Here is a 25,862-nt window from a genome sequence, read left to right on the forward strand (position 1 = left end):
GTCCAAGTTAGCATGGATTTATGAAGGGGATATCATGTTTGACAAATCTTCTGGAATTTTTTGAGGATATAACTAGTAGAGTGGACATGGGAGAACCAGTGGATGTGGTGTATTTGGACTTTCAGAAGGCTTTTGACAAGGTCCCACACAAGAGAATGTTGTGCAAAATCAAAGCACAATGTATTGGGGTTAATATACTGACGTGGATAGAGAACTGGTTGGCAGACAGGAAGCAGAGAGTCGGGATAAACGGGTCCTTTTCAGAATGGCAGGCAGTGACTAGTGGAGTGCCGCAGGGCTCAGTGCTGGGACCCCAGCTCTTTACAATATACATCAATGATTTGGATGAAGGAATTGAGTGTAATATCTCTAAGTTTGTAGATGACACTAAGCTGGGTGGCGGTGTGAGCTGTGAGGGGGACGCTAAGAGGCTGCAGGGTGACTTGGACAGGTTAGGTGAGTGGGCAAATGCATGGCAGATGCAGTATAATGTGGATAAATGTGAGGTTATCCACTTTGGGGGCAAAAACACGAAGACAGAATATTATCTGAATGGCAGCAGATTAGGAAAAGGGGAGGTGCAACGAGACCTGGGGGTCATGGTTCATCAGTCATTGAAAGTTGGCATGCAGTGACAGCAGGTGGTGAAGAAGTCAAATGGTAATGTTGGCCTTCATAGCTAGGGGATTTGAGTATAGGAGCAGGGAGGTCTTACTGCAGTTGTACAGGGCCATGGTGAGGTCTCACCTGGAATATTGTGTTCAGTTTTGGTCTCCTAATCTGAGGAAGGACATTCTTGCTATTGAGGGAGTGCAGCGAAGGTTCACCAGACTGATTCCCGGGATGGCAGGACTGACATATGAGGAGAGACTGGATTAACTGGGCCTTTATACACTGAAGTTTAGAAGGATGAGAGGGGATCTCATAGAAACATATAAGATTCTGATGGGACTGGACAGGTTAGATGCGGGAAGAATGTTCCCGATGTTGGGGAAGTCCAGAACCCGGGGACACAGTCTTAGGATAAGGGGTAGGCCATTTAGGACTGAAATAAGGAGAAACTTCTTCACTCAGAGAGTTGTTAACCTGTGGAAACCCCTGCTGCAGAGAGTTGTTGATGCCAGTTCATTGGATATATTGAAAAGGGAATTAGATATGGCCCTTACGGCTAAAGGGATCAAGGGGTATGGAGAGAAAGCAGGAAAGGGGTACTGAGGGAATGATCAGCCAAGATCTTATTGAATGGTGCTGCAGGCTCCTGTGTTAAAATGTCTGTGTGGAAACATAGAAACATAGAAAATAGGTACAGGAGTAGGCCATTCGGCCCTTGATTGAGCTGAATTAGGTCCCTCTTGCAGGCTGAATTTATAGTCCCATTTTCCATTCTTTATGTCATTATCTTGTTTTTGATTTCCTCACCAATGGACATAATCCATCTTTACATATGCTGCAAGCTCCCAGCAATTGCAGAATCGCTTTCCCGAAAAGGTCAAAAAAACACTAAAACAATCAATAGACGAGAATGAGAAAAGTGAATGGACACTTGCCAGGCCCCATCGAGTGCTCCGAGACTGGGGAAAGGTGGTGATGCTGCATTATTTATACTCTCTTTATACGCACCATGCAAGCTCACAATTTACACCTCGGGAAATGTGGCAGTGTGAAGAGTTATTTACTCCAGATTTAAACCACATATTGAGCCCCGGCTGACAAACTGGAGATTGATAGCCTGATTGGTATTAATTGAAATCTGCTGCTGAATTATTAATCTGTAAATCAAATTGTGCCGCTACCTCGATGCACCAGCATTTGTCGCACGGCCTGAGCTGGGGGCAGCTTTGCACAAAATCCATGGGGTGAGACCGTACTCGGGTAGGGTCAAAAGAGCAGAGAGGACAGCTCCATCCAGGCTTCACTGCATCGTGCTGGGAGTGCATAGAAATGAACATGCGGAGAAAGAGTCTCAACTCCACTGCCAATTTCTATGATCCACGTACCACAAGATCCTCTCCCCACCCCCCCCCCCCCACCCACCCCTTTCCCTGGAATCATAGAATGGTACAGCACAGAAAGAGGCCATCCGGCCCATCGAGTTTGTGCTGGCTCTTTTGTAGAACAATCCAGTTATTCCCGCTCCCCCGCTGTATCCTCATATCCCTGCAATTTATTCTCCTTCAAATATTTATCCAATTCCCTGTTGTAGGCTACTACTGAATCTGTTTCCATCACCCAATCAGGAAGTCCATTCCATAACCTAACCACGCGTTGGGTTAAAAAAACTGTTTTTCCTCATGTCGCCACTGGCCAATCACCTTAAATCTGTGCCCTCTGCTGATCAAAAGCACAGCAGCGATCTTCGCCTTGTGTTTGTAGAATCACAGGCGTCAAAATGGACAGTATCTTCAATAGCCAACCAGTGGCTCCGTTGGTAACACCCTCACCTCTCAGTCAGAAGGTTGTGGGTTTAAGTCCCACTCCAGAGACTGGAGCACATAAATCTCGGCTGACACTCCAGTGCAGTGCTGAGGGAGTGCTGCACTGTCGGAGGTGTCGTCTTTCGGATGAGACGCTAAACCGAGGCCCCGTCTGCTCTCAGGTGGACGTAAAAGATCCATGGCACTATTTCGAAGAAAATCAGGGGGGAACATGGCCAATATTTATCCCGCAATCAACATCACTAAAACAGATTATCTGGTCATTCTCACATTGCTGTTTGTGGGAGCTTGCTGTGCATAAATTGGCTGCTGCGATTCGCACATTAAAGCAATGACTACACTTCAAAAAGTACTTCATTGGCTATAAAGCGCTTTGAGACATCTGATGGTCGTGAAAGACGCTATATAAATGCAAGTCTTTTAATTTCTTGAGTTATGATAGATCGACAGAGAAAACCTGACGGAAACTGAAAAGGCCACGTTCTGGCAGTAATGGTTCGTTTACATTGTTTTTATACAGCAGCAGCTGATCGCAAGCACTGCAAGTTTAAGCAGGATCCCAGCGTTCCATCGCTGTTCACCGCCACGAACGAAGACTACCTCAACAGCGGATGGAGCCACGGACATAAGAACATAAGAATTAGGAACAGGAGTAAGCCATCTAGCCCCTCGAGCCTGCTCCGCCATTCAACAAGATCATGGCTGATCTGGCCGTGGACTCAGCTCCACTTACCCGCCCTCTCCCCATAACCCTTAATTCCCTTAATAGTTAAAAATCTATCTATCTGTGACTTGAATACATTCAATGAGCTAGCCTCAACTGCTTCCTTGGGCAGAGAATTCCACAGATTCACAACCCTCTGGGAGAAGAAATTCCTTCTCAACTCGGTTTTAAATTGGCTCCCCCGTATTTTGAGGCTGTACCCCCTAGTTCTAGTCTCCCCGACCAGTGGAAACAACCTCTCTGCCTCTATCTTGTCTATCCCTTTCATTATTTTAAATGTTTCTATAAGATCACCCCTCATCCTTCTGAACTCCAACGAGTAAAGACCCAGTCTACTCAATCTATCATCATAAGGTAACCCCCTCATCTCCGGAATCAACCTAGTGAAACGTCTCTGTACCCCCTCCAAAGCTAGTATATCCTTCCTTAAGTAAGGCGATCAAAACTGCATGCAGTACTCCAGGTGCGGCCTCACCAATACCCTATACAGTTGCAGAAGGACCTCCCTGCTTTTGTACTCCATCCCTCTCGCAATGAAGGCCAACGTTCCATTCGCCTTCCTGTTTACCTGCTGCACCTGCAAACTAACTTTTTGGGATTCATGCATCAGGACCCCCAGGGCCCTCTGCACCTCAGCATGTTGTAATTTCTCCCCATTCAAATAGTATTCCCTTTTTTTGTTTTTTTTCCCAAGTTGGATGACCTCACACTTTCCGACATTGTATTCCATCTGCCAAACCTTAGCCCATTCGCTTAACCTATCTAAATCGCTTTGCAGCCTCTCTGTGTCCTCTACACAACCCGCTTTCCCACTAATCTTTGTGTCATCTGCAAATTTTGTAACACTACACTCTGTCCCCTCTTCCAGGTCATCTATGTATATTGTAAACAGTTGTGGTCCCAGCACCGATCCCTATGGCACACCACTAACCACGGATTTCCAACCCGAAAAGGACCCATTTATCCCGACTCTCTGCTTTCTGTTAGCCAGCCAATTCTCTATCCATGCTAATACATTTCCTCTGACTCCGCGTACCTTTATCTTCTGCAGTAACCTTTTGTGTGGCACCTTATCGAATGCCTTTTGAAAATCTAAATACACCACATCTATCGGTACACCTCTATCCATCATGCTCGTTATATCCTCAAAGAATTCCAGTAAGTTAGTTAAACATGATTTCCCCTTCATGAATCCATGCTGCGTCTGCTTGATTGCACTATTCCTATCTAGATGTCCTGCTATTTCTTCCTTAATGATAGTTTCAAGCATTTTCCCCACTACAGATGTTAAACTAACTGGCCTATAGTTACCTGCCTTTTGTCTGCCCCCTTTTTTAAACAGAGGCGTTATATTAGCTGCTTTCCAATCCGCTGGTACCTCCCCAGAGTCCAGAGAATTTTGGTAGATTATAACGAATGCATCTGGTATAACTTCCGCCATCTCTTTTAATACCCTGGGATGCATTCCATCAGGACCAGGGGACTTGTCTACCTTGAGTCCCATTAACCTGTCCAGCACTACCTCCCTCGTGATAGTGATTGTCTCTAGGTCCTCTCTTCCCACATTCCTGTGACCAGCAATTTTTGGCATGGTTTCTGTGTCTTTCCCTGTGAAGACCGAAGCAAAATAATTGTTTAAGGTCTCAGCCATTTCCACATTTCCCATTATTAAATCCCCCTTCTCATCTTCTACGGGACCAACATTTACTTTAGTCACTCTTTTCCGTTTTATATATCTGTAAAAGCTTTTACTATCCGTTTTTCTGTTTTGCTCAAGTTTTCCTTCGTAATCTATCTTTCCTTTCTTTATTGCTTTCTTAGTCATTCTTTGCTGTCGTGTAAAATTTTCCCAATCTTCTATTTTCCTACTAACCTTGGCCACCTTATTCGCATTGGTTTTTAATTTGATACTCTCCTTAATTTCCCTGGTTATCCATGGCTGGTTATCCCTTCTCTTACCGCCCTTCTTTTTCATTGGAGTATATTTTTGTTGATCACTATGAAAGAGCTCCTTAAAAATCCTCCACTGTTCCTCAATTGTGCCACCGTTTAGTCTGTGTTTCCAGTCTACTTTAGCCAACTCTGCCCTCATCCCACTGTAGTCCCCTTTGTTTAAGCATAGTATGCTCATTTGAGACACTACTTCCTCACCCTCAATCTGTATTACAAATTCAACCATACTGTGATCACTCATTCCAAGAGGATCTTTTACGAGGAGATCGTTTATTATTCCTGTCTCATCACACAGGACCAGATCTAAGATAGCTTGCTCGCTTGTAGGTTCTGTAACATACTGTTCTAAGAAACAATCCCGTATGCATTCTATGAATTGCAACTCCAGGCTACCCCGTGCAATTTGATTTGACCAATCGATATGTAGGTTAAAATCCCCCATGATTACTGCCGTTCCTTTTTCACATGCCTCCATTATTTCCTTGATTATTCCCCGCCCCACCTTGAAGTTATTATTTGGGGGCCTATAAACTACGCCCACCAGTGACTTTTTCCCCTTACTATCTCTAATCTCCACCCACAATGATTCAACATTTTGTTCATTAGAGCCAATATCGTCTCTCACAACTGCCCTGATATCATCCTTTATTAACAGAGCTACCCCACCTCCTTTCCCTTCTTATCTATCTTTCCGAATCGTCAGATACCCCTGTGTGTTTAATTCCCAGTCTTGGCCACCCTGCAACCACGTTTCTGTAATGGCCATCAAATCATACCCATTTGTAATGATTTGTGCCGTCAACTCATTTACTTTATTTTGAATACTGCGTGCATTTAGGTAGAGTGTTTTAATACTAGTTTTTAAACCATGATTTTTAGTTTTGACCCCTCCTGCAGCCCCTTTACATTCAGTGGCCCTTTTTGTTTTTTGCCTTGGGTTTCTCTGCCCTCCACTTTTACTCATCTCCTTTCTGTCTTTTGCTTTTGTCTCCTTTTTGTTTCCCTGTCTCCCTGCATTGGTTCCCATCCCCCTGCCATATTAATTTAACTCCTCCCCAACAGCACTAGTAAACACTCCCCCTCGGACATTGGTTCCGGTCCTGGCTCCAGCAGGGGACAACAAGTTCTCGCTGGTAAAGAACAAAAATGCCCACAGTGTTGGTCTTGATTAGTGTGTGCGTGTGAGAAAGGCAACAAAGGAAGTGAAGAGGAGGTCTGGTTCAGCTGCGGAGCTCACCAGCCCACAGCCGGTTGGGGTCAGCAGTTTGAATCCAGCTGCCTTTTTACCAGCACCAAGCAAACTCTCAACTTTCTGCTCTGTAGATGTTAAGCTGGTAATGGATGCTCACCCTTTTGGGGGTAGCATGGGAGGTGCTCATACCTGGGCGGTGCATGGCACCATCTTGCAGCTAGCGTTGGGGTGGGGGGTGCGAGATATCTGGCAGCCTGACATGGGCAAAACAGGGTTATGTGGCAGCCTGGCATGGGGGAAAGGGGGATATTTTCCTTAAAGAAAGCTGAAACAAAATCTGGAAATGTGTACTAAGGTGGGACAAAACTTTTGATTTTAGCGACAGCTGTGGCTCAGTGGTTAGCACACTCGCCTCTGAGTCAGAATGTCGTGGGTTCAAGTCCCACTCCAGGGACTTGAGCACATAATCCAGGCTGACACTCCAGTGCAGTGCTGAGGGAGTGTTGCACTGTTGGAGGTGCTGTTTTTGGGATCAGACGCTAAACCGAGGCCACGTCTGCTCTCTCGGGCGGATGCAAAAAATCCCATGGTACTATTACGAAGAAGAGCAAGGGGACTTCTTTTCAGTGTCCTGGCCAATACTTATCTGTCAACCAAGATCACTAAAAATCCCAGATTATCTGGTCATTATCGCACTACTGTTTGTGGAACCTTGCTGAGCGCAAATTGGTTACTGCATTTTCTAAATGACAATAGTGACTAAGCTTTAAAAAGGACTTAATTGGCTGTGAAGTGCTTTAGGACATCTTGAGGTCCTGAAAGGTGCTATATAAATGCAAGTGTGTCTTGCTATTAACTTAGAATGAAATGGGGACTCTTTAAAGCAACGCCTCGATTTTAAATTTCTCATCCTTGTTTTCAAATCCCTCCATGGCCTCGCCCCTCCCTATCTCTGTAATCTCCTCCAGCCCCACAACCACCAAAATATCTGTGCTTCTCCAATTCTGGCCTCTTGAGCATCCCAGATTTTAATCGCTCCATCATTGGTGGCCGTGCCTTCTCTTCCCTGGGCCATAAACTCTGGAGCTCCCTCCCGAAAACTCTCCACCTCTCTACCTCTCTTTCCTAATTAAGACGCTCCATAAAACCTACCTCGTTGACCAAGCCTTTTGTCATCTGCCCAAATTTCTCCTTATGTGCCTGATAAAACTCCTGTGAAGCACCTGGGACGTTTTAATACGTTAAAGGCGCTATATAAGTTATTGTTGAGATGTTAAAGCGAGGTCCCGTCTGCCCTCTCAGGTGGACGTAAAAGATCTCACGGCACTTTTTCGAAGAACAACAGGGGAATTATCCCCACTGTCCTGGCCAATATTTATTCCTCAATCAACATAACAAAAATAAGATTATCTGGTCATTATCACATTGCTGTTTGTAGGAGCTTGCTGTGTGCAAGTTGGCTGCCGCGTTTCCCACATTACAGCAATGACTACGCTCCAAAAATATTTCATTGGCTGTAAAGCACTTTGAGACATCTGGTGGTCGTGAAAGGCGCTATATGTTGGCCTTCATAGCGAGGGGATTTGAGTACAGGGGCAGAGAGGTGTTGCTACAGTTGTACAGGGCCTTGGTGAGGCCACACCTGGAGTATTGTGTACAGTTTTGGTCTCCTAACTTGAGGAAGGACATTCTTGCTATTGAGGGAGTGCAGCGAAGGTTCACCAGACTGATTCCCGGGATGGCGGGACTGACCTATCAAGAAAGATTGGATCAACTGGGCTTGTATTCACTGGAGTTCAGAAGAATGAGAGGGGACCTCATAGAAACGTTTAAAATTCTGACGGGTTTAGACAGGTTAGATGCAGAAAGAATGTTCCCAATGTTGGGGAAGTCCAGAACCAGGGGTCACAGTCTGAGGATAAGGGGTAAGCCATTTAGGACCGAGATGAGGAGAAACTTCTTCACCCAGAGAGTGGTGAACCTGTGGAATTCTCTACCACAGCAAGTAGTTGAGGCCAATTCACTAAATATATTCAAAAGGGAGTTAGATGAAGTCCTTACTACTCGGGGGATCAAGGGTTATGGCGAGAAAGCAGGAAGGGGGTACTGAAGTTTCATGTTCAGCCATGAACTCATTGAATGGCGGTGCAGGCTAGAAGGGCTGAATGGCCTGCTCCTGCACCTATTTTCTATGTTTCTATAAATACAAGTCTTGCTTTCTTTTTTGCTGCTGTCATTTCAATTCTCTGCCAGAAGATGGCGATGTTGCACAATGAGTAACTGTGATTCTGTCACTAGTACAGTCAAAGGCCACGTTCCCCAGGCAAGTTTCTCTCAGGGAACACTGCACCACAGTGATGGGACATGGGCCTATGGGTTCAGTGTGCCCTTTCGGTTGTTTTGTGAATGCTGGGATTATCCTGCCTGTTTAAAAACAATCCCTTATTTTCTCTTGCTGGAGAGGATTAAAAGGAGAGGGTACCACAAGTCTGGACCTTAAAGCCATAGAGAGCGTATGGCATAGTTTGACCAAGAGGTGGCCAGGGATGGGAAAGTAATCACAATCCCCTGAATAGTAAGAGCCAGAATGTAATGGCACGCCTTTAATTAAGTTCCTACATTAAGTAGGTGATTCATTCATACAGAGGAGATTTACGAGGATATTGCCTGGACTGGAGAATTTTGGCGATGAGGACAGATTGGAGATGCTGGGTCTGTTTTCTTTGGAACAGAGGAGGCTGAAGGGAGACCTGATTGAGGTGTATAAAATTATGAGGGGCCTGGATAGAGTGCATAGGAAGGACCCGTTTCTCTTCCAGGGGGCATAGATTTAAAGTAATTGGTAGAAGGTTTAGAGGAGATATGAGGGGAAATTTCTTCACCCAGAGGGTGATGGGGGTCTGGAACTCACTGCCTGAAAGTGTGGTAGAGGCAGAAACCCTCACCACATTTAAAAAATACTTGGGTGTGCACTTAAAGTGCCGTAACCTACAGGGCTACGGACCTAGAGCTGGAAAGTGGGATTAGGCTGGATAGCTCTTTGTCGTCCGGCGCGGACACGATGGGCCGAAATGGCCTCCTTCCATGCTGTAAATTTCTGTGATTCTATGAACTCTTGTTGGTAAGGACTCATCTGTAGGTTTAAATGAGTTGCACGTTTGAGATGACATTAACTTGTTTGTAAATTTCTGTTTCTAAACCTCATCAGTCTCAGTTAACACATTCAGTGCTTACTACTTTAAAATGGAATTATCCTTCCTTAATTAACAAAAAAAGGCTAAACGATAACATTACTGCAACGAAAGTGTCAGCCGTGGCTCAGTGGGTAGCACTCTCGCCTCTGAGTCAGAAGGTTTTGGGTTTGAGTCCCACTCCAGGGACTTGAGCACAAAAATCCAGGCTGACACTCCCAGTGCAGTGCTGAGGGAGTGCTGCACTGTCGAAGGTGCCGTCTTTCGGATGAGTCGTTAAACTGAAGCCTCGTCTGCTCTCCCCGGTGGACGTAAAAGATCCCATGGCACTATTTTGAAGAGCAGGGGAGTTATCCCTGGTGTCCTGGCCAATATTTACCCCTCAATTAACATCACTAGAAAAAAACAGATTATCTGGTCATTATCACATTGCTGTTTGTGGGAGCTTGCTGCGCATAAATTAGCTGGCGCATTTCCTACATTACAACAGTGACTACACTTCAAAAGTACTTCGTTGGCTGTAATGCGCTTGGGATATCCTGAGGTTGTGAAAGGCGCTATATAAATGCAAGTCTTTCTTTAAGGAATAATCAATCATAGTCTTACATTAGCACGCGTCAAATCAGTCTAATTAACCTTTGCACCTCTCAAACAACCACATTTGCGAAGACTTTGCCTTTTAAATATAAATTCTAAGTTCATTTTTTTGTTATTCGTGCATGGGATGTGGGCATTGCAGGTAAGGCCAGCATTTATTGCCCACTGTAAGAATGTACACACCCTTTATTCTTGTGTATATTAAAAGGCTTTGCCAGGCTAAAAGACTTTTTGATGTCAAATAAAGCTGTTGAAGTAACAAGCTGTCTTTCTCTGATAAAAGGAGAACGAGAACGTCCTTTAAGTCTTGCTCTGAGGATTTAATGGAGATCGATAACAAACTTTGATGAGCGAAGGCCAAGGACACGGCCAAATTCACCAGCATGCTTTGAGAAGCGTTAAGCAGTGCTGATGGGTAAATTTATTTTGGAAAACTTGTTGAATTGTTGAACTGAATTGAAACATTAATCTCGTTTTCTAAATGGCTGGTAAAGCCAGACAGTGCAATCAGTTCGGATGGCTGATGGGGCCACGGAGTTATGAAACAAAACATTTGTAGCTGAAGGGACGTCTGCAAGACAGGACACAAGTGAGCGAGTTTTGCACAATATGTATTGAGACCGAATGCTCTGCGGACCATGTACTGATCAACTCTGGGTCTGATACCGGCGCGAACACATAGAAACATAGAAAATAGGAGCAGTAGACCCTTCGAGCCTGCACCGCCATTCAATACGATCATGGCTGATCCTCTATCTCAACACCATATTCCCGCTTTTTTCCCATACCCCTTGATGCCCTTTGTTTCTAGAACCTTATATTCCTTTCCCCCTCATGTACCCATCTAACCCCCCCTCAAATGCATCGATACCACTCGCCTCAACTACTCCATGTGGTAGCAAGTTCCACACTCTCACCACTCTCCAGGCAAAGAAGTTATAAATGCATACCTTGCTTGATGAAATAAATCAGAAGTAGCCTATCTCCTTTTCCCACCTCAATTTCCTCCCCAACCCTTGCGATAGTGAAAACTCCTTGCTGGGGCACAGACCTACAGATCTCGGATACCTCACTCAGGTGACTACATTTCTACTGAAGACCAGGCTGAGTGTTAGCAGGCTGGCCCACCTTGGAGCGGACCATAGCTAAGCCCAATATAGTATTTACACGCCTACAGACCAGCAGGGATCACTGGCTGATTGTTCTCTGCCTTAGCCCAGGGCCATTGAAGCCAATTGCGGCACCCATCCCCCAATCTCAGGTTGAGATCAGCCATCACCACGGATTGGAAATCAAGCCTGGGACATTACAGACTTTATGCTCAGTACCTCGCAGCGACTTTACCCAAGAGGAGCTGAGCCATGTAAACCAGGGAGCTAACTTCACACCACTAAGTTCCTGAGCTGGTGTGGCTGTAGGGTCGCAAAACAAATCGTAGATCTCGGCAATTCAGGAGCGAAATTAGGAAGGGTCTTAGCAATCTGGAACATCTCCAAAAAGGCTGTGGATGCTGGGACAATTGGAACACGATGGGCTGAAATGGCCTCCTCCCGTGCTGTAAATTTCTATGATTCTATAAGGCCAGCGAGCAGATAACAACAGTCGGCAGACATCGGATGTGTATGTTTGAGAGATTGACAGCTCAGACAATTCAAGCCGAACATTGGAGGAACACCTCTCACATCCCCAGCATGATGGAAATTTACAGAGCGGAACAAGAACTGTATAAAAGACAGTGACTAAAAGATAGCAACATTGCAGTTGGAAGGCCTGGCCAATCATCTCGCCCACGAGGACCTACAATCAACACTGCGCTGATCATTTGCAGGCAGTAGTATGTATGATCTCTTGTAACAAAAGCAGATAATCTGGTCATTATCATATTGCTGTCTGTGGGAGCTTGCTGTGCGCAAATTGGCTGCCATGTTTCCCACATTACAACAGTGATTACAGTCCAAAAGTACTTCATTGGCTGTAAAGTGCTTTGAGATTTCCGGTGGTCGTGAAAGGCGCTATATAAATCCAAGTCTTTCTTTCTTTAACATTATTGCTCGAATGGTGATTGAAGTTTTGAATTTGTCTTAAGAACAATAAAATCTTAAAGACGGAACTCCTGTGTCTTGTGTTATTTCTCATAAAGCTCAAGTGCGAATCAGTAGGTCTCACACCATCCCGAGTTGCCCTTGAGAAGGTGGTAGTGAGACAACTGAGTGGCTTGCTAGGCCATTTCAGAAAGCAAGTGAGAATTAACCACATTGCTGTGGGTCTGGAATCACACACAGGCCAGACCGGGTAAGGACAGCAGATTTGCTTCCCTAAAGGACATTAGTGAACCAGATGGCTTTTTACAACAGTCTGGGAGGGAGTCACCATTACTAGCTATTATATGCCAGATTTATTTAATTAACTGAATTTAAATTCCTCAGCCGCCGTGGTGAGATTTGAACTTGTGTCTCTGGATCATTAGTCCAGGCCTCTGGGTTATTAGTCCAGTAACATAACCACTGTGCTACTGTTCCCTAACTTATTCTGTTATGTGATCCTATACTGTGCTTTTGTTTCCTTTGCAGCAAGTCATGGCGGAAACATTCTATCTATCCAACATTGTGCCTCAGAATTATGAAAACAATGCTGGCTTCTGGAACAGGTGCGAGCTGAAATCCTCTGACTTTAAACATAGGAAATAGGAGTTGGCCCTACGGCCCATCGAGCATGCTCCGCCATTCAATAAGATCATGTCTGATCATCGATCTCAACTCCTCTTTCCCGCCCGATCTCCATATTTCTTGATTCCCCTAGACTCCCCTAGCTGCAGTACAGCAGGACCTTGGGGTACTTGTGCATGAGACACAAAAGGATAGTATGCAGGTACAGCAAGTGATCAGGAAGGCCAATGGTATCTTGGCCTTTATTGCAAAGAGGATGGAGTATAAAAGCAGGGAAATCGTGTTACAGTTATACAGGGTATTGATGAGGCCACACCTGGAATACTGCGTACAGTTTTGGTTTCCATATTTACGAAAGGATATACTTGCTTTGGAGGCAGTTCCGAGAAGGTTTACTAGGTTGATTCCGGAGATGAGGGGTTGACTTACGAGGAAAGGTTGAGTAGGTTGGGCCTCTACTCATTGGAATTCAGAAGAATGAGAGGTGATCTTATCGAAATGTATAAGATTATGAGGGGGCTTGACAAGGTGGATGCAGAGAGGATGTTTCCACTGATGGGAGAGACTAGAACTAGGGGGCATAATCTTAGAATAAGGGGCCGCCCATTTAAAACAGAGATGAGGAGAAATTTCTTCTCTGAGGGTTGTAAATCTGTGGAATTCGATGCCTCAGAGAGCTGTGGAAGCTGGGACATTGAATCAATTTAAGACAGAGATAGACAGTTTCTTAACCGATAAGGGGTTATGGGGAGCGGGCAGGGAAGTGGAGCTGAGTCCCTGATCGGATCAGCCATGATCGTATCAAATGGCGGAGCAGGCTCGAGGGGCCCTATGGCCTACTCCTGCTCCTATTTCTTATGTTCTTATGACTCCAAATATCTATCTCTCTCAGCCTTGAATATATTCAGCGAATCAGCATCCACAGTCCTTTGGGGCAGACAAGATTCACAACTCTCTGAGTGAAGACCCGACAAGGGTGCCTAAAAAAATTGCTAGTTTCCAAGCGGCCAGCTTTTTCCCTCGCCGCGCAGTCCTATACATGCGAGCTTGTGATGGCTGCAGCGTCGCAGGCGTTGGCCAACGCCCCCCCCCCCCACTCCCCTTTCCCTGCCCCCCTTCCCTTTCAGCGCCCTGGCCCAGTTGGGCCTCGGCTTTGACTGTCAGCAGCCCCGTTGAACTGGGAGGGTGTCTCAGTCGAGCGTGATCCTGCCCACCCCAAGCTCCACACACATACACACAGGCACTTTCGCAGGAGTCAAGTGAATAGTTAAATCAGAAGCAGAAACCCCGCCCATTTATCCCTTGTCTATCCTTGGGTCATGGACGGCAGTTGTGGCATCCCAGCTTTAATGCAGGTTGTAGTTAGTAACTTAGCACAGACCAGCGACCGGGCTTAGTGCCTTCCTGGTTAGTCTGGCTCAGGGCCATATTGGGCATCGCTTTCACAGCGCAATTTTTGGCACAGTTTAAAACACCAATCTTTTAATTGGCAGTGCAATGTGCTGGTTAATAACCTCAAGTTTCCATGATCAATATGATCATTGGTTATTGACTTGTTAGCAAAATAAAAGACAATGGTATTAAAGTGAAGTTGACAGCACTGATACGAAATTGGCGAAAGGATATAAAGAGCGCAGTGGTGAATGATTCTTTAGATTGGAGTAAAGTATACAGTAGTGTTCCCCAGCGGTCAGTATTAGGACCACTGCTCTTTTCGATATATATATAACCTAAACTAGAATGATACAGCGTAGAAGGGGGCCATTCGGCCCATCATGCCTGTGCCAGCTCTTTGAAAGAGCTGTCCAATTAGACCCACTCCCCTACTCTTTCCCCATAGCCCTGCATATTTTTCCTTTTTAGATATATATCCAGTTCCCTTATGCAAGCTACTATCGAATCTGCTTTCACCACCCTTTCAGGTAATGCATTCCAGATCATAACAACACATTGCATAATAAAAAAAATTCTCATCTCTCCTCTAGTTCGTTTGACAATTAATTTAAATCTGTGCCCTCTGGTTACCAACCCACCTGCCAGTTGAATTAGTTTCTCTTTAGTTACTCCATCAAAAGCCCTCATAATCTTGAACACCTCGGTTAAATCTTCACTTAACCTTCCCTGCCCCAAGGAGAACAGTCCCAGCTTCTCTGATCTCTCCACATAACTGAAGTCCAGCATCCTTGGTACCATTCCAGCAAATCTCCCGGGTCCTCGCTAATGCCCCATGAAAGCTCAGATGACATATCGGTGGGATATGCGGCATTGTCGGAGGTGCCGTCTATCAGATTACATCCTGGAGCCATTTCAACCCCAAGGAGACCGTACCTACCTGTCCTCAATAGAAAAAGGACAATCACTATTTAGTTGTTGGGTACGGTAGTGTAATAGTTATGTTACTGGACTGGTAACCAGGGGTGTAGACGAATGATCCAGAGTACAAGAGTTCAAATCCCACCATGGCAGTTATGAGAATTTGTATTCAGTTTAAAATAAATCTTGTAATAAAAAGCTGGTATCAGTAAAAATAAAAACATGTCGGATTGTCATAAAAATCCAACTGGTTCACTAATGTCCTTTAGTGAAGGAAACCTGCTGTCTTTACCTGGTCTGGTCTGGTCTGTACGTGGCTCCAGTCCCACACCAATATGGTTGACTCTGGCCTGCCCTCGGAGGTAGCACAGCAAGTCACTCAATTGTATCAAACTCTCAGGGCAACTAGGGAGTGAATAATAATTTAAAAACTAATAAATGTAAGTTCGCGTCCTTGATAGCTAGACCGATGATTCCAGGAGCTCCTCAGAAACAACTCATCAAAACTCACCACAAAATATCTGAGTGCATTGCCAACATCCCCATGACATAAGAACATAAGAAATAGGAACAGGAGTAGGCCATTTGGCCCCTCGAGCCTGCTCCGCCATTCAATAAGATCATGGCTGATCTGATCTTGGCCTCAACTCCACTTCCCTGCCCGCTCCCCATAACCCTCGATGCTCTCATGGTAACAGCCGGGACCCCCACGATAGCCTATTGAAAATTAGTTCCATCATTAGGACATGTGGAGCATCAGCAGTAGCTTTTTCCCTCTCGCCCAAACCAGGGACATATGAGTACGTATTGTCACACTTGGCCTCCAGGTGACAAAGTTGTCGCTTCTGTGGCAGATGCAGGCTCCATTCTGCTTCATATAAAATGTTCTCATGTCTCATACCCTTTCATATGAATTTCTATCTCGGCAAACGATAGTCTATTTAAAATGGACTTCAGAAAGCATGTTATCAGGTTTCTCATGACTCCCAAAGTGCTTCTGATACTGTGAAGGGCACCTGCTGGTTACGTAGGCAAATGTGTTCGGCATTTTGCACACAGTAAGATCATATGTGACCACCCATGAAGGATGGGCACTTAGTTGAGGTAGCAGAGGCCTGCTCCCACCAGTGGAAATGTTCTCCAGTTAGGCCTGATGGCGTCCATGGAGGAGGGGAGAAAACTGGGGGAAAAAAAATCCATAATCTGCAACTTGCGTTTAGATAGCGCCTTTAACATAGTAAAATCATCCTCTAAGGGGCTCCACAGGAGCTTCAGACAAAATTTGACACTGAGCCACGTAAGGAAATATTAGGACAGGTCAAAGAGGTAGGTTTTAAGGTGTGACTTAAAGGTGGCAAAAGAGACGGGGAGGGAATTCCGGAGGTTAGGGCCCAGGCAGCTGAAGGCACGGCCGCCAATGGTGGAGCGAAGGAAATAAGTCAACGAGGCATTTGTATTGTTTTTGGCAGGTTGGAAATGTACTGCCGTGGGCTGTCCCAGAGGTATGAACACGTTTGGATCATTTCTGGCCCTTTGACTCTACCAACAGTTGGAACTGATGGGAAGAAAAGCGTCACCTACCAGGTGAGATAAGATGTGGGATATTGGATGTCTGTGTATAGCAGGCTCAGGGATATTTGCCTTGCTGCCACTTGGAAGGCAAACGGGAGAACAGAGAGGGGGAGACAAAGCATCAGAGTTGGAGAGAAACAGTTACAGGACGAGAGAAATGCAAAGCACAAAAGGCTAGCAGAACCTTGAGCATTGATTCAATTAGGTAGGGTCTACAGACACTCAAAAACAGCATGACAGCGTCAAAGCTATTGAATTAAAAAACCGCAGTAAAATCACCACCAGATATCTATTATCTTGTACTATCCTCAGACTATTTCAGAAAAACAATGATTTATTTGTTGCTTTTGTTAGTCTGTTCCCACCTCAAAGAATTCCACGAAGCTTGTCAAGCAGGATAGTCCCTTCTTAAATCTCTGGCGGCTATATGTAACTGTTTTCTCTCTATTCATTTCATTCTTAATTAAATATTCTAGAATTTCCCCTGCCGCAGATGTTAAGCTAACTGGCCCGTAATTATCCAGATTAGCTGTGTCTTTTTCTACTAATGGGTTCTCCAGCCGTCGGACACACGTGCGCACGCAATAGAGCCCTGAAATATCATTTCGTAGGCCTCACCAATTTCTGTCCTCAGGATCCCAGAATGTATCTTACAAAAGCAAAATACTGCGGATGCTGGAATCTGAAATGAAAACAGAAAATGCTGAAAATCTCAGCGAGTCAGGCAGCATCTGTGGAGAGAAAAAACAGAGTTACCGTTTCAGATCGATGACTCTTCGTCAGAACTAGAATGTATCTTGTTGGGCCCTGGCATTTTGTCTTCTGTTGGCTTAACTAAATTCTTTTTTATCCATTGTATTTTATCCATTACAACAGTGACTACACTCCAAACGTACTTTGGCTGTAAAGCTCTTTGAGATGTCCAGTGGTCATGAAAGACGCTATATAAATCCAAGTCTTTCCTTTATTAATAACTTTTGCTCGCCTCACTCTCAACTACTTCAGGATTCACTACATCAGATATCCTTCTGTATAAGAACATAAGGAATAGGAGCAGGAGGAGGCCACCTGGCCCCTCGAGCCTGCTCCATCATGCAATAAGATCATGACTGACCTGATCATGGACTCAGCTCCACTTCCCTGCCCGCTCCCCATAACCCTTTATTCCCTTATCGCTCAAAACTCTGTCTATCTCCGCTTTAAATATATTCAATGACCCAACCTCTCTGGGGCAGAGAATTCCATGGATTTACAACCCTCTGAGAGAAGAAATTTCTCCTCATCTCAGTTTTAAATGGGTGGCCCCTTATTCTAAGACTATGTCCCCTAGTTTTAGTTTCCCTTATGAGTGGAAATATCCTCTCTGCATCCACCTTGTCGAGCCCCCTCATTATCTTATAAGTTTCAATAAGATCACCTCTCATTCTAATGAACTGCAATGTGTATAGGCCCAACCCACTCAACCTATCCTCATAAGTCAACCCCCTCATCTCCAGAATTAACCTAGTGAACCTTCTCTGAACAGCCTCCAATGCAAGTATATCCTTCCTTAAATACGGAGACCAAAACTGTACGCAGTATTCCAGGTGTGTCCTCACCAATACCTTGTACAGTTGTAGCAGGACTCTCTGCTTTTATACTCTTATACTTTTGAACATAAAATCCAGGCAGACACTCCAGTGCAGTGCTGAGGGAGTGCCAAACTGTTGGAGGTGCCATCTTTTGGCTAAGACGTCAAACCGAGGCCCTCACAGGTGGACATAAAAGACCCGATGGCACTATTTCGAAGAAGAGCCGGGTGTTCTCTTCGGTGTCTTAGTCAATATTTATCCCTCAATCAACATCAGTAATACAGATGATCTAGTCACAATCTGCCCTCATCTCCCCACAATCTGCCCTAATCCAATCAGCTGTCCCAGTTTTGGTACTGACTTTTTCCCTTTCTAGTTGGATGGAGCCTTTTGTGCATCCCCCGCTCCCTTAACCCTACCATTGGCAGCCTTGCCTCCAGCCGTCCAGGCTCTGAGCTGTGGAATTTCTTCCCTATTAGTATGGATTCAGTATTGATTAAAGGGCAGAAAACAGGGAGTAGGAATAAGAGGGGCATTTTCGGGATGGCAGGTTATAACTAGTGGGGTGCCGCAAGGATCAGTGCTGGGGCCTCAGCTATTTACAATCTATATCACGGACTTCGCTGAGGGGATCAAGTGTACTGTATCCAATTTTTCTGACGATACAAAGCAAGTGGTGTCCTGCAGGGATCTGTGTTGAGGCCTCAACTATTCACAGTATTTATTAACGATGTAACTATTTTTACTGCGTTTTTTCTGCGCATGTGTCTGTCAAGCTCCGCCCCCCCCCTCCCCCCCCAAATGCCTCCTGACCAAACCGGAAGTGCCGGGCAGGAAGTGCGATCCCAATCTCATTCCACGCGGCCGAGAAGGCCGGCGGGAGGACGAGAGCGGCAGCAGGCAGAGAAGCAGCGGGGGGCCGAGAAGGGGTTGGAAGAGAGAGAGAGAGAGAGACTTGGGGAGGAAGAGAGAGACGGGGAGGAGAGACATGGGTGGGGGGGATTGGAGGGGAGAGAGGGGACTCGAGGACAATGGATCACGTTCTTCCAACCCCCTACAAAGGACATCGTGGAGTGGATGAAGTCACGACACTGTCACTATTCACTTCATACCCAATAAACCTGTTAACAATCTGTACACAATGCCCCATCTATAGCAGTGGGGGGAAGGATGTACTTGCGCTGGTGTAAGGCATTTCGGCTGGCCCTTGCTGTCTTCTGGGGAGCTCTGTCCTCTGTCGCTTCAGGAAGTCAAAGTGGATCGAGTTACAATTTGCAAAGTCAGTGACATTTTGGGATGGGCGGTTCCAGTTACACATTCCAGTGAAACTTCAAGGTGTGGCTTATCCTCCAAGGGGACCAATCATAGACAAAGGGTGGAGCATGGCGGCCATTTTCACAGTACAAATAAGTGCGCCCGTTTATTAACAACTTAGATGATGGCACAGAAAGTCATATATCCAAATTTGCCGATGGCACAAAGACAGGCGGCATTGCAGGCAGTGTAGATGAAAGTATAAAATTACAAAGGGACATTGACAGATTACGTTAATGGGCAAAACTGTGGCAAATGGATTTCAATACAGGCAAATGTGAGGTCTTCCACTTTGGACCTAAAATGGTTAGAACCGGATACTTTCTAAATGGTGAAAAGCTAAAAAAAAGAGACTTGGGGGTTCAGGTACATAGATCATTAAAATGCCATGAATAGGTACAGAAAATGATCAAAAAGGCTAATAGAATGCTGGCCTTTATATCTAGAGGACTAGAATACAAAGAGGTAGAAGTTATGCTGCAGCTTTATAAAACCTTGGTTAGACCACACACTGTGAGCTGTTCTGGGCACCACACCTTAGGAAGGATATATTGGCTTAGCTTTACCAGAAGGACACTGAGGTAGTCAGGGCCCGCTGAAGGTCTTCTTAACCGAGACTCTGCCTTCGATGCGAGTGTCCTCGACTCCATCCCGCAGCATGCAACCCGCCACCATCTCAGCAAAACCTCAGCTCTGCACGAGGTAGAAAAGGCCATCCGTCAGCTTAAGAACAACAAGGCCTCAGGAGCAGATGGAATCCTCGCTGAGGCACTAAAGTATGGCGGAGAAGCACTGTTGGCATGAATGCATGATCTGGAAGGAGGAGAGCATGCCAGGATGTAATGTATGTACATAAGGTCTGCCCACCACCAGGGGGCACTACCGTCAGAGGACCTAGGGTCATAGGCACACTCGTGCTGGGCCCGGTATATAACCTGAACTTCACCTTTGTATCCTCACTTCTGGAAGCCATTAAAGACTGACCAGGTTACACCTAGTCACTGGCTCACAGTACGGAGTTCATTGTATCATTTCATACACCACAACTGGCGACGAGGCAAATACGAACCCACGCAAAAGTATGGCGAGCTCAGCACGATCGAGTACTGTTGGAATTCTCGAGAGATTCAATGAGGGAGAGGATTGGGGAGATTTCACGATCGTCTTGACCAGTATTTCGTGGCAAAGACAAGGATGCAGAAAAGCGCCGGGCAGTTCTTCTCACCGTCTGTGGCCCCACGACCTATACACTCATCAAGAATCTGCTCTCACCCACTTTTCTTACAGAAAAGGATTACAAAGAACTGTGTACTCTAGTTCAGGAACACCTTAAACCCACGGAAGGAACCCTCATATCCAGATATCGCTTCTATACGCACGTTCGTCCAGAAGGCCAGGACGTAGCGGCATTTGTTGCCGACCTGAGACGTCTTGCAGGGCCTTACAAACGTTGGAAGACATGCTGCGTGACTTTTTCATGATCGGGGTCAAACACGAGGCGATTTTAAGTAAGCTGCTGGCTGCGGAGGTACCAGACCTCAGCAAGGTCATCACCATCGCCCTGGCTTGCATGTCCACGCAGAAAAGCACTAAGCAGATATTGCGACAAAACAGGAACTCCACAGCAAGTACTGTTTACAAAATTGTAGCGTCGGCCGGCAGAGCTGAGCATGGCAGGGCCTACTCGACGGCGTCTGCAAGACCGGGAGCCGCTCAAAGTTCGCCATCGAGGGCCTACTTGACTGCGTATGCGAGAACGGGAGCCGCTCAAAGCCCGCCATTAGGCGCAGGTCCGAGCTCAGCGTGTTGGCGTTGCGGGGGCAATCACTGACCCCATCAGTGTCGCTTCAGGCAGTATGTAGCAGAGGGTGTGCGAAGACGGGGCATCTTCAGCGGACGTGTCCACAGCGAAGCAAGCGAGCTGCGACACACCACGTAGATGATGATCAATTCAGCGTGGATCTGGCGATGCAGCTCGAGACATTTGAGAGCTCCGAGGAGGAAGTGTATAGCGTACGTGCGCTCCTAACAAAGAGCCAACCGATAATGATGAAGGTAACATTAAACGGCGTGCCAGTATCCATGGAATTAGACACGGGTGCGAGTCAATCGATAATGAGCCAGAGGACTTTCGAAAAGCTGTGGGAGACCAAGGCAGAAAGACTCAAGCTGAGTCCGATAAATGCGAAGTTGCGTACCTACACCAAAGAGCTCATACTAGTGATTGGTAGTGCAGCAGTAAGAGTGTCGTATGAGGGAGTGGTTCATGATCTACCATTGTGGATTATCCCGGGCAATGGCCCATTGTTATTCGGCAGGAGTTGGTTTGAGAAAATAAAATGGAAATGGTACGATATCAAAGCTTTGTCATCAGCGGATGATGATTTGTGTGCTCAAGTGCTGAGCAAATTTCCCGCAACAGGAATTAGCAGCTCCAAGGGAGCCAAGGCGCAGATTCACCTAGGCCCAGACGCAAGGCCCATCAATCACAAAGCCAGGGCGGTCCCGCACATGTTGAGAGAAAAGGTCGAGCTCGAATTGGACAGGCTATAACACGAAGGGGCCATCTCACCAGTCGAATTTAATGAATGGGCCAGCACGGTCTAATCGTGACGGCACGGTCAGGATTTGTGGAGACTACAAGGTCACGATCAACTAAGTTTCAAAACAAGATCAGTACCCGCTACCGAAAACTGATGACCTGTTTGCAACACTAGCCGGGGGAAAATCGTTCACCAAATTGGATCTAACGTCGGCCTACATGACACAGGAACTGGTTGAAACATCAAAGAAACTTACGTGCATCAACACGCACAAAGGACTGTTTATTTACAACAGGTGCCCTTTTGGCATTCGTTCGGCGGCAGTCATATTTCAAAGAAACATGGAGAGCCAATTGAAATCTGTCCCCAGGACCGTGGTTTCCAAGAGGACATCCTAGTCACAGGTCATGACACCGCCGAGCACCTGCACAATCTGGAAGAGGTTCTGCGTCGTCTGGACAAAGTGGGACTCAGGCTGAAACGTTCGAAATGCGTTTTCATGGTACCAGAGGTCGAATTCCTTGGAGGAAAGATTGCTGCAGACGGAATCAGGCCTACAGACGCAAATACAGAGGCCATCAAAAATGCGCCCAGGCCCCAGAATGTGACGGAGCTGCGTTTGTTCCTGGGTCTTCTCAACTACTTTGGTAACTTCTTACCCAAATTGAGCACAGTATTAGAGCCTTTGCACAAGCTGCTCAGGAAAGGAGACGACTGGGTGTGGGGTGAACTTCAAGACAGAGCCTTTGAGAAGGCTAGAAATCTGTTGTGTTCCCACAAGCTACTGCACTGTATGACCCATGCAAGTGTCTAGTTTTGACCTGTGATGCATCGTCCTATGGGGTCAGCTGCGTACTCCAGCAAGCCAATGAGTCAGCCAGTTGCATACGCGTCTCGAAGCCTGTCCAAGGCGGAAAGAGCCTACGGCATAGTAAAGAAAGAGGCTTTAGCATGTGTTTATGGGGTAAAAAAATTCACCAGTACCTGTTTGGGCTTCGCTTCGAGCTGGAAACCGATCACAAGCCGCTTATATCGTTGTTCTCGGAACATAAAGGTATCAATACCAACGCGTCGTCCCACATCCAGAGGTGGGCGCTGACATTATCTGCCTATGATTATGTCATTCGCCATAGACCAGGCACCGACAACTGCACTGATGCATTGAGCCGGTTACCGTTGCCCACACCGGAGGTGGAAACGGCAATGCCCGCAGAGCTACTCATGGTCATGGATGCCTTTGACAGTGAAGGGTCGCCTGTCACTGCTCAACAAGTTAAGACCTGGACCAGCCAGGATCTGACCCTATCGGTTGTAAAACGTTGTGTTCTTAGTGGGGACTGGTCGATCATCCCCAAGGAAATGGGTGATGAAACCAAACCATACAGCCGTCGCAAAGATGAGCTTTCCATCCAGTCCGACTGTTTACTGTGGGGTAATCATGTTGTAATGCCCAAGAAAAGCAGGGCGAGATTTGTACGGGAGTTACATAGTACGCATCCCAGTATTGTCATGATGAAGGCCATCGCCACGTCCCATGTTTGGTGGCCTGGCATTGACTCGGAAGTAGAGTCATGCGTGCATCAGTGCAGCACTTGCATGCAGTTAAGCAATGCCCCAAAGGAAGCTCCGTTCAGTCTGTGGTCATGGCCATCCAAACCGTGGTCTAGAATCCACATCGACTTTGCGGGGCCCTTCCTCAGTAAAATGTTTTTTGTGGTGGTGGATGCATACTCCAAATGGATAGAATGTGTGATCATGTCATCCAGCACTTCCACTGCCACCATTGAGAACCTGAGAGCCATGTTTGCCACACATGGTCTGCCAGACATCGTTATCGGAGATAACGGACCGTGTTTCATGAGCCTGGAGTTTCAAGAGTTCATGAAAAGCAACGGCATAAAACACGTGAGATCAGCCCTGTTCAAACCTGCATCCAATGGTCAAGCGGAGCGGGCAGTTCAAACCATCAAGCAGAGCCTGAAACGCATAACTCACGGTTCCTTGCAGACACACCTATCACGCATACTGCTCAGTTACAGGACAAGGCCACACACGCTCACTGGGGACCCGCCTGCGGAACTATTGATGAAGAGGGGCCTCAAAACTAGGCTCTCTCTCGTCCATCCTGACCTTAACGATCATGTCCAAACCTGACGTCAACGCCAGCAGTGGTATCAAGACCGTGCCACAGTGTCACACAGCATATCTGTAAATGACCCAGTGTGTGTACTTAACCATGGTCAAGGGCCCAAGTGGCTCCCGGGCAATGTTACGAATAAGGAGGGTAACTGGGTGTATATGATTAAGCTCAAGAGTGGGCAGATGTGCAGGAAACACATTGATCAAATCAAGCTAAGACACACTGACGAACCGGAACAGTTGGAAGAAGACACCGCGAGCTTAGACGACCAACTCACATCCAGCCATCAGAAGAACCCACTGTGGTCAACGCCAAGTCGTGAGAGACTCGGAAAGCACTGGGGGGGTTGTACTGCGATGGTCAACCAGGGATCGAAGGGCTCTGGATCGTCTGAACTTGTAATATGGAGTGCCAAGAACTGGGAGGGGTGGAATGATGTAATGTATGTACATAAGGTCTGTCCACCACCAGGTGGCACTACTGTCGGAGGTCCTAGGGTCATGGGTACACTCGTGCTGGGCCCGGTATATAACCTGAACTTCACCTTTGTATCTTCACTTCTGGAAGCCACTAAAGACTGACCAGGTTACACCTAGTCACTGGCTCACAGTACAGAGTTCATTGTATCATTTCATACACCGCAACACTATTGGCTTGAATGCATGACGTGGAAGGAGGAGAGCATGCCAGGAGATCTGAGAGATACGCTAATCGTGACCATCTTCAAAAAAGGGGACAAGTCCGACTGCGGTAACTACAGAGGAATTTCCCTGCTGTCGGCCACTGTGAAAGTCATTGCAAGAATCCTCTTCAATCGTCTTCTCCCTGTGGCTGAAGAGCTCCTCCCAGAGTCACAATGCGGGTTCCATCCACTAAGGGATACAACGGGACATGATCTTCACCGCGCGACAACTACAAGAGAAATGCAGGGAACAGCACCAACCCCTGTACATGGCTTCCTTTGACCACACAAAGGCCTTTGACACTGTCAACCGTGAGGGATTATGGAGCACCTTCCTCCGTTTTGGCTTCCCCAAAGGTTCCGTCACCTCCGCCTGCTCCACGATGACATGCAAGCCGTGATCCTGGGGTCAAGCAGGACTGCGTCATCACATCTTCCTTGCTGCAATGCTCTATCTCACTCTCAACAAGCTCCCCGCTGGAGTGGCACTAAACTGTAGAATCAATGGGAACCTGTTCAACTTTCAGGCTCGATCCAAGGTCGTCCCATCCTCTATCATCAAATTACAGTATGTGGATGACGCTTGCATCTGTGCACACTCAAGGCCGTACTCCAAACCATCGTCAACACCTTCACCGAGGTGTACAAAAGCATAGGCCTTACGCTAAACATCCGTAAGACAGGTCCTTCGCCAACCTGACCCCGCCACATTGCACTGTCCCCCGAACATCAAAATCCATGGCGCGGCCTTGGACAACGTGGACCATTTTCCATACCTTGGCAGCCTACTATCAGCAAGGGCTGACATCGATGACGAGGTCCAACACCGCCTCCAGTGTGCCAGCGCAGCCTTCGGTCACCTGAGGAAGAGAGTATTTGAAGACCAGGACCTCAAGTCTGACACCAAGCATTATGCTGTAATGGGACGTAGTGATACCCGCCCTCCTACATGGCTCAGAGACGTGGACC

General features: G+C 46.6%; 1 protein-coding gene across 1 annotated transcript in view; it reads left to right on the forward strand.

Moving 5' to 3' along the window:
• LOC139264166 (nuclease EXOG, mitochondrial-like) overlaps positions 1–25,862 on the forward strand; it is a 69,578-nt gene that overhangs the window by 19,739 nt on the left and 23,977 nt on the right. The window contains 4 exon segments of the mRNA XM_070880252.1: positions 2,956–3,063; positions 6,214–6,245; positions 12,663–12,739; positions 16,541–16,655. Of these exon segments, the coding sequence (XP_070736353.1) occupies positions 2,956–3,063; positions 6,214–6,245; positions 12,663–12,739; positions 16,541–16,655 (332 nt within the window).

This window comes from Pristiophorus japonicus, chromosome 5 (assembly GCF_044704955.1).
Source record: "Pristiophorus japonicus isolate sPriJap1 chromosome 5, sPriJap1.hap1, whole genome shotgun sequence".
NCBI lineage: Eukaryota > Metazoa > Chordata > Chondrichthyes > Pristiophoridae > Pristiophorus > Pristiophorus japonicus.